At 39.6% G+C, this 14,488-nt stretch overlaps 1 protein-coding gene across 4 annotated transcripts in view; it reads right to left on the bottom strand.

The window, feature by feature from the left end:
- FBH1 (F-box DNA helicase 1) overlaps positions 1–14,441 on the bottom strand; it is a 44,404-nt gene extending 29,963 nt beyond the window's left edge. The window contains exons 1-4 of one of the 4 annotated variants that reach the window (XM_037065909.1): positions 14,309–14,398; positions 9,581–9,671; positions 5,292–5,447; positions 2,511–3,112 (exon numbers count right to left, since the gene is read on the bottom strand). In XM_037065909.1, coding sequence (XP_036921804.1) covers positions 2,511–3,047 — 537 coding nt within the window. In that variant the 5' untranslated portion in view covers positions 3,048–3,112; positions 5,292–5,447; positions 9,581–9,671; positions 14,309–14,398. Of the gene's footprint in view, positions 1–2,510; positions 3,113–5,291; positions 5,448–9,536; positions 9,672–11,090; positions 11,169–14,308 lie in introns of those variants that run through there. The other 3 variants (XM_037065910.1, XM_037065907.1, XM_037065908.1) reach the window with 3 other exon arrangements.
- Positions 14,442–14,488: the final 47 nt, after the last annotated feature.

The following is a 14,488-nucleotide window of genomic DNA, read 5'->3' as shown; positions in this document are numbered from 1 at the left end:
ATAACACACAGGAAATGACTATTAGCAGATTAAACCACAAACATATAGATAATCTTCTACCAATTAAAAAGTAATTACAGCCCTGGCCAGTGTGGCTCAGTTGGTTGGAGCATCATCCCATAAACCGAAAGTTGGTGGGTTTTATTCCCAGTCAGGGCACTTGCCTAGGTTGTGGGTTCAGTCCCAGGTTGGGGCACACATGCAAGGCAACTGATCAGTGTTTCTCACATTGATGTTTCCCTTTCTCCCCTCTCTTTTCCTCTAAACATGTCCAGAGGTGAGGATTTTTTTTAAAAAAAATATTTTATTTATTTATCTTTAGAGGGGAAGGGAAGGAGAGAGGGAGAGAAATATCAATGTATGGTTGCCTCTGGTTGTGTCCCCTGCCAGGAACTGGCCTGCAACCCAGGCATGTGCCCTGACTGGGAATCGAACCGCGATACTCTGGTTCGCAGGTCCGCGCTCAATCCACTGAGCTATACCAGCCAGGGCGAGGATTTTTTTAAAAAAGCAATTACAGCTCACAATTTAAAAGCTGAGCAAATATGGTACAAACAGTACACAGATTTTGGTGGGAAACTAGGAGAACCAGGTCTTGGTTTGGGTTTGAACACTAACTTGGCATAGAATCTGGTAAAAGTTAGTGTTTCAATTTCCCTGTTGAAATACTGGGACACAAAGGCTCAAAGTTTCAACAAGGATTAAATAATATGAAAGCTATGGCTATACTAATTAATACCAGACAAAAAAGACTAAGTCAGAAACTATTATAAGAGACAAAGAAGGAGATTATATAATGATAAAAGGGTGAATTCACCAAGAAGATATAACAATTATAAATACATATGTACCCAGAACAGAGTTCCTAAATCCCAGAAACAAACGCAGACAGAATTGAAGGGAGAAACAAGCAGCAACATAACAGCAATGGAGACTTCAATACTCCACTCTCAAAAATGGACAGAACAATCAGTCAGAAAGCAATTAGGAAACAAAGAACTTGAACAACAGTAAGTTAATTGAACCAAACAGACTTTTATAGAACACTCCACCCAACAACAGCAGAATACACAGTCTTCTCAAGTGCACATGGAACAATTTACAAAATAGATCACATGCTAGGCCACAAAAGCAGGTCTTAGCAAATTTTAAAGGCTTGAAATTATGGAAAGAATCTTTTTAAATCCCTGTGGAATGAAACTGAAAATCAGTAGCAGAAAGAAAACTTAAAAACCTACAAATATGTGAAAATGAAACAACACACTCTTAAACCAATCAATGGGTCAAAAAGAAATCACAAAGAAATTAGTAAATACCTTGAGATAAATGAAAGAAAACGAAAACAAAAACAAAAATACAGCATACCGAAACTTACGGGATGAAATGAAAGCAGTGTTAAGAAAGAAGTTATAGCTGTTAAAACTTACATTAAAAAAGAAGAAAGTTCAAATATATGGTGACAAAAGAAAATCTGACTTTGGGTGGCGGTCACACAATGCAATGTAGAGATGATGTATTACAGAATTGTACACTTGAACCCTATATGATTTTATTCTCATTGTCACTGCAATAAATTTGAAAAAAAATAAAAATAAATTAACATTGACAATCAAAGAAAAAAAGGAGAAAGATTACAAATCAACAACCTAACTTTATACCCAAAGGAACAAGAAAAATAGTTCCAGAAAAAGAGGAGCAAACTAAACCCAATGCTAGCAGACAGAGGAAATAATAAAGAGTAGAGCAGAGATAAATAAAATTGGGATAGAAGAAATATTAAAAATCAATAAAACTAAGAGTTATTTTTTAAAAAGATCAATGAAATTGACAATCCTTCAGTAGATAAAGAAAATACAGAGATTTTAATAACTGAAATCAGAAAGTGGACATTACAACTGCTGTCAGAGAAATAAAAAGGATTATTAAGAGAATCCTGTGACATAATATTCATTTATAATTCACCTGTAAGTAAAATGTCATGAGGCACAAATGGAGAATGCAGAAAACATTTTTAGGATAAATCGCCTTCTATTGACGAGCTAATAATTTAAAGGGGGGAGGAAGGCTCTCTAAAATGAAATACAGAATGTGGTAAGTTTGAAACAGGTAAAAATTACTACAGTAGCACAAGGAAGAAAGAGTGAAATGGGAAGGAACAGAACGAAGCCTTGAAGAAGAGGTAAGATGTCAATGGATACGAGGGACTCCTTACATTGGCATATGGGTCAGGGTGTTAGACCAACATGTGGAAAGCAATATGCAGCCTTTGGTTGGGATGCAACAAATCATTTGTTATGGGCAGAACACAGGGGTGTGTTGAGAAAAAGTAAGCAAAGAGGCTGAGATAATGAGGTGGGACAAACGTGGAAAGCCTTACATGCCTCCAGGGAATTGGGATTTTATCTGGAGATAATTGGAAACTAAACACTATAATCAGAAGTATATACTAAAGGTAGCTAGTCTATGTATTTTTAGAGAAAACATCATAGAACTCCAAGTGCTTTACATACCAGTGGATCACTAATTATCTCCCTCCACAGGTGGCACACCAAGCAGAGATTCCAATAGAGATCTTCCACGGGGAGGAAAGAAAAAATGTGCCTTAGGACTTCACTGGGCATGCTACAGATGTGGTTCTTCGGTTCCTGGCAGGGCAAGGTCCCAAGAAGCCCATAGTAAGAGTCAGGGATGGGATCAAGACCCATGTCCTCTATTTCTTGGCTGGTTTCTTCGGACTCTGCAGAGAGCCATGACAAAGAGCCCTCTACTTCTTGTCTCACTTCCCTGGCCTTTGAGTGAGACAGGGAAAATCGATGGCGCAGGGTTTTCTTAGAAACCCCACCCCACTGACTGGTCCCTGTAGCTTGATTCCTTTCATCCTCAAGGGACCGAGAGCGCTTCCTTGCAGGCAGAGCAGAACCTGATGAGCCCATTCTTGCTTCTTCATCACCTTCCCGAGGCAGGGCACAATTGCTTTCTGCAGAAAAGACCATTTCACCCTCTGAGTCCTGGGAGTGGTCCTGGTCCACAGAGTTGCTTTTAGCCATGTCATTGGTGCATCGCTTCTGGCCAGCTAGCAGGAATTCAGTGATGTATCTTTGAGATCCTTGACCTGTACAGAGAACCCAAATAGGATAATGAGAAATAAATAATGACTGCTGACCATTATTGACCCAATTGATACAATTTTCAATTAAGAGACAAGTACATAGTTATTGGCTAATTGATCATATAACAAGATTAATAGTTATATTTGGCTTTATCATATAGTCAAACACACATAATGGAGTGAGACAGAGAACTATCTTCAGATGGTGTGAGGACATTACACCTTGAAATACATATGAACTGAATACATGAATGGACAGACAAAAACCAAATGAATGCTCACATTCATTCATATATCCACCTACAAAAATTTATGCCTCTTGGCTTACTATTATAATTTAAAAATCGAAGTTTGCTTAAGTAGAAAGAAAAATCCTTTACGTTATCAGGATTCAGTAAACCCACTCTCTCCTGTGACAGAGTTAAAACCCATTTATTTTCATGTCCTCCTGTGAAGTTGACACATTAATTTATTTTGAAATAAAAAGGAAGGAGTCAGAATTCTCTTCATATTATTATAGTGCTACCTAATCTACTCTACACTTTTATTCATAAGCACCTATGATTCTAAGAGAAAAATAAGGTGAAACTGGTATATATACAGTCCCTGACCTCACAGGCTTTCAAGCACTAAGGGAAATCAAATGGTGATTTTACAGATTACTACTGCATGAAATTCCTATAAATTATTGTAAAATGCCAATGAAGTATTTAAAAACCTTATCACATACAACATACTATGTGGTTTCTTTCTGAAATGACTATAGCCAAAATTCTCACTTTGGAAAATGAGAGAGCAGAGCAAATCTAAGTTTGGCCTTTAATAGAATATAATGTTTTTTCTAGGTTAGGAAAAAGAAAACCTACAATTTTCTGGGGCAATTTGACAAAAACCCAGAGTTCTGAAGTCAACAGGCCTGGGTTAAATCTTGACATTTTCTGTCCTAACTGGTGTAGCTCAGTGTAGGACATTGTACTGCAAACCAAAAGGCCACCAGTTTGATTCTTGGTCAGGGAACATGCCTGGGTTGTGGGCCAGGTACCCTGGCTGGTAACAGGCAACTGATCCCACATTGATGTTTCTCTCCCTCTTTTTCTCCATCACTTCCCCCCTCTCTCAAAATAAATAAATAAAATCTTTCACATTTTTAAAAAATTTTTCTAAGTGTGGAATTCAATCAGAGCAGTATCTATTAAGAGCCTACTGCGTTCTCAGTGCTAGGACTCCACACTGAAACATATACATGCTGACAAAGTCTTTGCTGGTAAAGAACTCACAACAGAGGAGAAGTTGATCTATATATACAAAGCAAACAAAATATGACCATTTAGTTAAAAACTGCCTCATAGATTTGTTATGGCAGTTGCAAAATGTGATAAACACATATTACAATATTTAAAGAAAATTACGTAAGATTTTAGTTAGATTCTGAAATTAGATATATCAACGGGATCTAAGGTAATCTGGATCATAGTAATAGATATTAGCAAAAGTAGGAATTCATTTGGTACATAGAGAGGTAATAAGAAAACCAAAGTGTCAGAAATAGAACTTGCATGTAAATCAGTAAAACATATTAGGTGGTGGCAAGTTTGCGCTTGAGTCCATAATGGTAACAGTGAGCAAGATCTTTCACTGTGGGTGTTCAGAGAGGCAGTGACATGACAGGAAATGGTACTCAAAACATTAACTTGATGTATGTTCCAGCTGATTTGAAAGAAGCAAAATCTAATGGCAAGGAGAAATGTCACTATAGCAGTGCAGGTATGAGGTGACCAAGGGCATGGTCTACCACAAAATCACTGAATGAAGGGACATTTTGAAGAAAAAGAATGACACAGTGGACCCAGTGACAATTGGACAAAGAGAATTACTGCAGAGTCAAGAAATCACAATTGTTCTAGATTAGAATGGTGGTGATACTTATATGTGTTTTCCTACCACATTATAATTAAGCAAGCTAAGGAGTTCATTCATTCACATTTTCCTGAGGCCTTTAACAACCACTATAATAGGATGGGATTTTCATGGAAAACTCACAAGTAATTTTTTTAAAAAGTGTCTAACTGTTGCAACAGGATAAAAAAATCACAGCAGTAGTACTTACAAACACTTGGGAGACATTCAAAGGCCACACACATTACAGATTCTGAAATATGAGGTGCTTTTTTGGAAGACATACCTCTAGTCCCTCTTTTTGTTCTGGGTCTAGGATAGAGACCATGGTTTGGGTCTCTGTTTGTCCATCGTTGACAGAAGGGCTGGGTCACAGCCAAGTGACTCCGAGCCAAATGTTGGCAGTCGATGGCTGTAAGATGCTTCCGCTTAAACCGTCTCACTGTTTTGTACAAAAAGGCAGAAGAAATGGGACACTTGTTAGTTACCACCAATTTTACAAGCAGGCCAGCAAATTATCCTTCATTTTCAAGGAATACAGTGACTGTGGACCACCCCAGACAGCCCTTTTCTTTTTGCTTATATTCCCATCAACTTTTAGTCATTTCATAGTTTGTTAGCATTTCTTCCTCAAAATTTAAGAAAGAATTCTAAAATAAAATCCTAAAAAGACATCTTTTTCACTTATTATACTTTCTGCAAGCCCAGATCATAAAATACTCTCTCAAAAAGAAGTTATCACTGATGATAAAGATCTAGCATCTTTTCCTTGACTTTAGCCAGACGTTTATGTTCCCATAATAACCATAAATATTTAAGAGTGGGTTATAGCTGGTCAAAAATAAACTCATTAATCATCCCCTATAGAGTATATACCAGCTTCTCTAAGTCTCAGGACCAGAATGCAGTGACTAATAAAACATTGTAAATTACTAGAGAAGACCACACTGTCAGCCAGCCTCTCAGCATCTAGAGGATCTTGGCATTGGGCATAGGATAGAAACAAGGCTCCCAAGATGATTAAATCTACCTGTGAGGATCTCAAAGGAGAAAATGTCATGTTCTCCCTTAGCAATACATTCTAGCAACTGTACCTAGAATCCTGTCTCAAGTCTTTAGTCACCTACCCAAATATACAATATACCTATAAATTCAGTTTTTGGAATGATACAAGACAGAAGCTGTCAGTGGGTTTGTATTGAACAGGCACACATACATGCATAATGCACCTTGGAACATTTTCTGTAAAGAGTCCATAAGAATGGCTTTATCCCATCTTTCCCCAGCTAGCTAACTATAACAATGATACCACATTAAAAACACAGAAGCACTGAAAATAACCATCGACAAGATAGTGGTGTTTTAATAACATGTCTAAGAGTCAAAGCATGCTCCAACAAGGTAGGAAGTATTCCATGTTTTCCACTGTTGCACCCTCTGCATGTAGCATGATGCCAGGCACACAGTAAATGTTCAACAAATACTGAAAGAATAGAGGATGACAAGACAGAAAAGTCAGAATGGTAAGGTTGGGTGACAGAGGAACCTAAGCCTTAGATCACTAGAAATTGCTGTAGAACTATGTTCATTTAGAACTTGGCAAGGGCAGACCACATGGGGGAACCCTTAAATGTAGCACACCAGACAGACGTGAGCACATCAAAAATACCCAAAGAGCCCTGACCCTTGGAGCTCAGTTGGTTGGACATCATCTCTCAAAACAACAAGTCTCCAGTTTGATCCCTAGTCAGGACATGTTCCTAGGTTGCCAGCTGGTTTGCTCGGTCAACACACCTACAAGAGGCAATCAATCAATGTTTCTCTCTCACATCGATGCTTCTCTCCCATTCTTTCTCCCTTCTTTCCCATCTCTCTATAAATAAATAAATAAAAATTTTAAAAAGTGCCCCAAAGAAACTATTCTGGAAAAGTAGGTAATATGGACAAAGGTAGACTTTTATTTAAGGATGTATTTTGTAAAATACATCTAATCTTAAATGCTTGTTGAAAAGATAAAATATTTGAAATTTAACAAAGGCACAGGAGCCAAAGAAAAGTAGTAAGAGGAGTGAATGGAAGAAGACCGAGTTCTGCTTCCAGAGTTCTTGTATATTCTAATATGTTCTGGCAAGAAGCCACCATGGAAGGATATGAAATTAACAAATCAGGGGAAGGGCACCTAGACAGGGCAATCTGACTTCAGGTACTAAATACGGCTGTCTATATTGTCCATTTGGAATGGCATCACCGAAGCCATAACTATTTACCTGGGACGCAGAGCTAACACTTTCTTTGTATTTATATGTCCAAAATTACTTGTCTGACTTTAGCTAGATTGCATTCAGAAAAATTGAACTGCATTTTATCTGCCTCTCAGATCTCCAAGAGAGGAGGTGCTGTGATTCACTGAACTGGAAATCAGGAGCCCTGTGTAAACAAATAATTTCACTAAAAGGTACACGGTATATTCAGATTTGAAGTCAGAAGACCTCCTCCACTTGGTAGGTGTATTAATCACTAAAAGCCTTGAGTTCCTTATTATTAAAAAGGAGGATTATAATAACCTGCCACACTGAATTCACAGAATACTTATGTGAGGTTCAAAAGAGACAATATAGATGAAAGCGCTTTGTGACACCCACGTTGAAGCTGACAAAACCGATCAGTTGAAATGTCAGAATTACATATCAACCACACCGTTCTGAGTGTTTTCTAGAAGGTGCATGAGGTTTAACAGCATTAATATTCTTGCAACGTTATTTTTAAAACTATAGTAAAATTCTAACCACCCTTCTATTTTTAATATGCTTTAAACCAGCAGTGCAAATATAACTTTATCAAAATAAAGATGCTCAAATGCTACCTCTTCCTCCCCTGAGTCCCCCAAAGCCCATGGTACTTCTCCCTCCCCTTCTCTACACAGCAAGTGCACTTTGCACCTCTCTTAAAGGACACTTTTTGTTAGAAGCTGCTCAAGATTCTTCACAGAGCAAAGTCAAAGAGGGTTCATGATAAATGTGCACCAATAAGAAAGGTATGGAAGGTCAGAGTCACTTCTGGACTTTCCAAAATCTATGAGGCCCCAAAGATGTACAACTGGGTCTCTTCCAAACCTAAGTGAGTATTTGAACCCCTATGGGAGACTCTATCACAATAACTAACAGAAACATGCCATAACCCTCAGGTGTTAGGAAAAAAATTAAAAAACTCAGACCATATGAAAATCTCTCTGCCAAACACAATTTCCCCTTCCCACACTTTTTCTGCAATGGCTTTCTTACAGGATGACGTCTCTTTGATTCCCCCATTCCCATGGCCCCCTTTCTAAAGCCCCTAGCTCAGACAGCTGGTCCCAGGTTTTTGCTATAAGACTTCAAACTGGTGATTACCTAGAGTTTGGCCCTTTATCTGTCATCAATCTCTTCTTCACCAAGATGATGATCATCCCATCCTCAGCCTACTTCCGGTCCCCACCCCATCCTCTACCACTCAGGCCTACTGATGAGATTAGACTTTGATCAGTCTCCCTTGGACCCCTTTTAAGGGCTCCCTAAGCCCTTAAAAGACAGGGAACATGTCTCATCACTTTATTCCTTACGGCACTTCACACAAGACTTTGCAAATAATAGATACTCAAATATTTGTTGAATGAGCAGTATGTGCCTGATTCCTCAATTCTGTTTTAACCTGCCTGGCTCCATTTTTTAATCTTTTTATTGTAAAACAATTTATAAAACAAGTCGCTGAAAGTAAAATAGACTGCTTTGGATTTTGTGGCCACTGTCTTTTTGTGGAAAAAGACTATAGTTCTTCTTCCTTAGCACACAGCTAGTCTACACTTCTGCTAGCCAAGGATGTTGTCTTAACTGAGCTGTAGCCCAGGGAAAGTTAATAAAGGGATGTGTCTCTCTTCCAGGCCTGGACCATAGAAATCTGTCACGCTTGTTCTTCCATTCTCCACTCCCCTTTCAGTGAATGGGGAAGCAAATTCCCCAGTGTCTTCCCTTAGAAGACACACATTCAAAAAAAAGAGAGCCTCCAGCAGCCTGGGTCCTCAGATTATAACCTACAGAGTGACACGCCCCCTGCACAACTCACACTTTCTCTCTCTCCCCACCAGCAGTCTGGACATACCTTAGACTGTTATGAGATTGAGTTCTGAACTCTGATTGTGAGGTTCCTGTATGTTTGCATCTGTTACTGTAGCTGGGCTTACCTTAATCATTCCAGATCATTTAAAATTGATACCAAATAATTTCCTTTCTTCTCCTAACTTTACTAATCATAATTATACCAAAAAGTCCTCTAAAATTTACAGGTTACAACCCCAAATGGGCAAGATGAAGATAATAAATACCTACAATTCCTGGAGGAAAAGATTATTATTATTTTTTAAATCAAGGCAATTCTAGTACAAGGTACCTGATTAGAGAGATTCCCCTTAACAAGAACCATTGAGGGCAGTTTTGCTCATCTAGAAAACTGCCTGAGTCCCTGACCTCATCTTGTTAGTGCCCCACAAGTCTCTCACTTTTCTCTGAGGGACTCCGTAAAGATCAACAAGTAGGTACTTCCCCTCTTGAGTTTCCTGTGGAGATGTCAGAAGGGTACTGCACTGTAGCTCATCATTACCAGGATTCAAGTAACTCACAGGCCAAGATGCCACCTGTGAGACATAAGAGCACAATTTAAACACAGTTAACAGTGTGATTCCTCAACTCTAGTAGAGGAGAAAATATTATTTCCAGCCAGGAAGCACTCTGCTGTAATAAAACTATCCCATATGTCTCTGAGATACCTCTCATAATTATTTGTATAACTATGTGTTTAATATGTGTCATATACAAATAATTATTACTAGGGTAGATTTTATTATTGTAGTATTAACAATTGTTTGTGTAAGTGTGTACTGATATGCCTTCCAGGCTTGGACTGAAAGGTCTATGGTCTGGTGGGAGGAAAGAAAGAGAAACTCACGTGGCCCCAGCACCGACTGCATATTCCTCCATAAATAACTGTAAAATACATGAACACCTGCCTAACTACAGCAGTTCCCTCTAAAGAAGTTTAGCTTGTCTTCAAAACCCTGAAGTATCTTTCAGTTCCTAAATGCTTCTTAGCTTTTGAAGTTCTTTCACATACTCTCCTTCGATCTTCACACAATCTTCCAATTGTGCTATGATTAAACTGGGTCTCAGAGAAGGCTTGCTTGAAGTCACAGCACAGCTCGTAGGCGATAGAACGTAGCTCTTTTGACTCCCTGAGCCCACTGTTCTTCCAGCTATAACATCTTCCCTTCCATGTCCAGAAAGATTTAAAGCAGCTTCTAAAAACCTTAGGTTTAATTTGTCACTTTTTAAAAATTATTGTGCAAGATCATAACCAATGAATTAATAACAACCAAGTATATGAATAACAGAACTACAGGGAAAATATCACTAAACACTGTAGACTCAAAATGGAAAACCTTCAAAATATTTTTGTCCCCTTTAGTTCTAAAAGAGACAAATGCAGACCAAAAACACTACCAAGCTAGCTCCTTCCAGAGTACCCACTCTGGATGGGTCTTCCCCAGCACCACAGCCTACTTCTCTACAAACCCAAAACTAAGCTCCAGGCTCACTCATCCTTAGGTCCTCACATATCTTGCAGATGCCAGCTCCTCCCTTAGAGACACATTCACTTAACACTGCAAACTAGGATGGCGAGAGCTTTTCTCTGTGAATGTTTCTCACAGGAAAAGAATGATTTTTAAAAATATTTCATTTATTTATTTTTAGAGACAGGGAAGTAAGGGAGAAAGAGAGGGACAGAAACATCACTGTGTGGTTGCCTCTCACACCCCCCCTACTGGGGATATGGCCTGCCACCCAGGCATGTGCCCTGACTGGGAATCAAACTGGTGACCCTTTAGTTCGCAGGCTGAGGGCACTCAGTTGACTGAACCACAATAGCCAGGGCAGGAATGATTTTTTTTAAATAAGAAAATAATCACTCTTTACAGACTAAAGCATGCTTTTTTAATATATATTCGAAAAGCTTTTTATACTGTCAATTCATTCTACGACCAGTTTTAAGTATTCACTACGTCCAAAATTCATTATAAACACCATGAATGCTTCTTCTCTTGGTATCTCTGGTGTCAAATGTCATTTTAGTCACGGAAGGTAGGAAAATCAGTAAGACTTAGCTTGCCCATAAGGCAACTACCAAAACAAACACAAATTTCTATACATAAGGCAATATAAGTTCCACACAAATGCACACATGAAGTGCCATAATATACAAATAAAAGTGAATAGTTAGGAAAGTTGAAAAAGGCTTTATGAAGCGCTCAGCCTCAAAACATTAGTAGGATTCAGTAAGGCAAAAGAAACAATATGTTCAAAATCACAGAGACATAGCACAGCAAGCATGTGATAGGAAGTTAAGTTTCATTAGTACAAGGGGTTCACGGATGGGGGACAAAGCTGGAAAAGGAAGTTGGAGGAACAGACTGTAAAGGTCCTTAACAGGAGTGGGCAAAAGTAGGTCTACATATGTTCATATGGAAGATACTACAATAATTAATAAATAATACAAGCATAAATTCTGTGTTTCATATACTCACACGGTAAACCTACTTTTGCCCACACCTGTATAATGTTAAGGAAATTGGACATTATTAGGTAGGCAATTCAGAGAATCATCTAGCTTTTAAGCAGGGTGGATGTAATATAGAATCAAATTTACGCATTAGAACAGTAACACTGGATGTAGGGTAAACACTGAGATTGCCAGGAAAACAAGGCAGAACGTGACTTTACTAACCAAAGCAAGAGTTGGTAAAGGCTTGAGAGCAGCAGCAGGAATAGGGAGTAGGGAAAAGTGAAGATCAATAAGTCTTTTCTAACAAGACTAGAAGAGAAAGATAAAAGAAAGAAAGAACAAAGATAACTGACATTTCCAGCTGGAACTTAATGATAATGACATTAACACATTAAGAAGTAGGGAGAGGCAGTGGTTTTTTTTGTTTGTTTTTTAAATCACTTTTTCCTGGAGTGAGGGGAGGGTAAAAGTTTTCAGTTTTGAAAATAATTGTTTGTTTTGTTTTAAAGTTATCTGTGGAGCCCTGGCTGCGTGGCTCATTTGGTTGGAATGTATAGTCCCATGCACCAAAAAGACATGGGTTCAATTCCCAGTCTGGGCACATGCCTAGGTTTCCGGTTTGAACCCCAATTGGGGCATATACAGAAAGCAACTGATCAATCTTTCTCTTTCTCTCCCTTCGTCTCTCTAAAATCAATAAGAAACATATCCTCAGGTGAGATTTTAAAAAAACTTTAAAGTTATCTGTGGAATGCCCGGTAAATTTCCAGGAAGTACTTTGATGAGATTGGTCCTCAAAAGGCACGTGACTGACAGCTGAGACATAAGATCTGAGGTGTTTTGGTGAGATGCTTCTAGAAGATGATTCAACAGCCAGAGGGCAAAGACAGAACCAAATTCAGTCTTCAAACAAAGTCAGCCCAGGAAGGACAAAGGGATATGATATGCAGAGAAAAGACAATGACAACAAATCTGAAGTTAGAGCTCCAAGTCCAACACCAACAGTCTGGTGCTCACATATTCACAGATCACAAAACCTGTCAAATGATCAAGACATCAATGACCACTGATGAATGCTACATGACCACAAAATACAATGCAGGAGAAAGGAAAGCAGATAGACAACAGGCAAACCACAATGGCAACGTGACTCCATGCATAACGAATGATACAGTAAAGGCCAGACCACAAAAGACCACAAACTCCAAAAGCCTGTACAAAGGAAATGGGCAACCCAAATGGAAAATGAGAAAGAGCCTAGAATAGCTTCATCCATTTGTTTCCTGTACACCAAGCTTTTGGTGCAGAAAATCACAGGGGCTATGGACATATTTACATACATTATCAATTAGCTATCTTAAAGGGGGATACAGATAGAAATAAGTTTCTAAAAAGACAAGGGAACAGTTGCATTTGACAGCAGCTAAGTAACCAATCATCTGGATTTAAAATCGTCCTATTGTGCATCCAATGTCTTTCAATTTTGTTTTTAAAACAGGGAAACTGGAGGCATGAAGCAAGAGAAAGTGGACTGATTTGTAATTAGGACGGGTGCAGCATTTGCAGTAGAAACTGTGAAGCTACCAGATACCTTAACTTCCATTTGCATTGACTCCAACAACAGCAGAGGGAACAATGCTTAGCATTTTCTAAAACTTCATGTATTTCAAAACCACTTTCATGCCTTCTTTTTTTTTTTTTTTTTAAGTGGCAAGACACAATGGCAAACACTTTGGCAAAGTTGATAGAGGACCTGGTTTTGTCTCCAGTGACTGTCAATATTGTTCAGTAAGCTAACCAAATTTAATCTGCTCACTGGTAAAATGGGTTTTCATAAGTTCATACCAGAGCCCCCCCCCCCCCATTTTATCTTCCTCAATTTACTTTAGTGCAGGGCCAGGAACTACCAGGCACTCACTAGATGCTACCGTCCTTCCTTCCATTGGACTTCATTATAATCTATACTTTCATAGCAAAATCACTAACTTTTTAGGCTCCATCTATAATGATGCCTCAAAGGGTTGTTTGCAGGTTACATAAAGTGCTTTGTAAACCACGGAGTGCTATCTAATATGTAGAGCATAATTGTTTCCAGGTCTGGCAAATAGAGCAACTCCCATTTTACCTTTAAAGGAACTGAAAATACCAAAAGGTTTAAATGACTAGTACCTAATTAGATAGAGAAAGAACTCAACACCTACTCAAATTCCTTCCAGCCCTCCATACAGCTTGCTGAGACCTTAACGCATCCTCCACAAGCTCAAGGCCTTCCCACATTACCTCAATTCTTCTTAGTATTCAAGTAAGGGGGAGGGAGACTACAAGTAAAAGAGGCAAAAGAGCACAATAAAATGACTCGCCCAAGGTCAAAATACCAAAGTAGAAAAGGAATGCTGGCTTGCCTGAAGCCAAGGCCACCTTCCCTGTGACTCCTACAAACACCGAGAAACGACGACCTCCCCACTTCTCGAGCGCTAGAACGTAGTGTAGGTGTGCCCCTCGGCCTCCACCCTGCCAGTTCGGCTGCGAGCCTTCAGCTCACCCGCCTCGTGACAGCCCAGGCCCAGGCCCAGGGTCCTCACGCCCCCCCGCAGACCCGCCCCGCCCCCCCCCCCCCCCGGAGATACCAGAGCCTCGCTCAGGACCCCAAAAGATTAAGTGTTCACAGCTCAGGGTCCCGCCCGCGCTCCCTGCCACGTCCGCGGCCTCACGCACTATGGCGCTCCGGACCGGGGCTGCAGCCACCGCCGTCGCCCCCGGACTCAGGCAGTCTGGCCTCCCAGTCCCGGCGTCCACAAGGCAGTGCTAGACACAGCAGGCCTCGGTCTTCCTCTGACAGCTCAGCCCTATAGCTGCCCCGGGAAAAGCCAGCCTTGGGCTGATGGACTTCCCCCG

Source organism: Sturnira hondurensis, unplaced genomic scaffold (genome assembly GCF_014824575.4).
Source record: "Sturnira hondurensis isolate 20B ecotype Veracruz unplaced genomic scaffold, ASM1482457v3 Scaffold0016284, whole genome shotgun sequence".
NCBI lineage: Eukaryota > Metazoa > Chordata > Mammalia > Chiroptera > Phyllostomidae > Sturnira > Sturnira hondurensis.
Note: the sequence above shows the minus strand (reverse complement) of the source record. Positions and strands in the feature narration are given on the sequence as shown.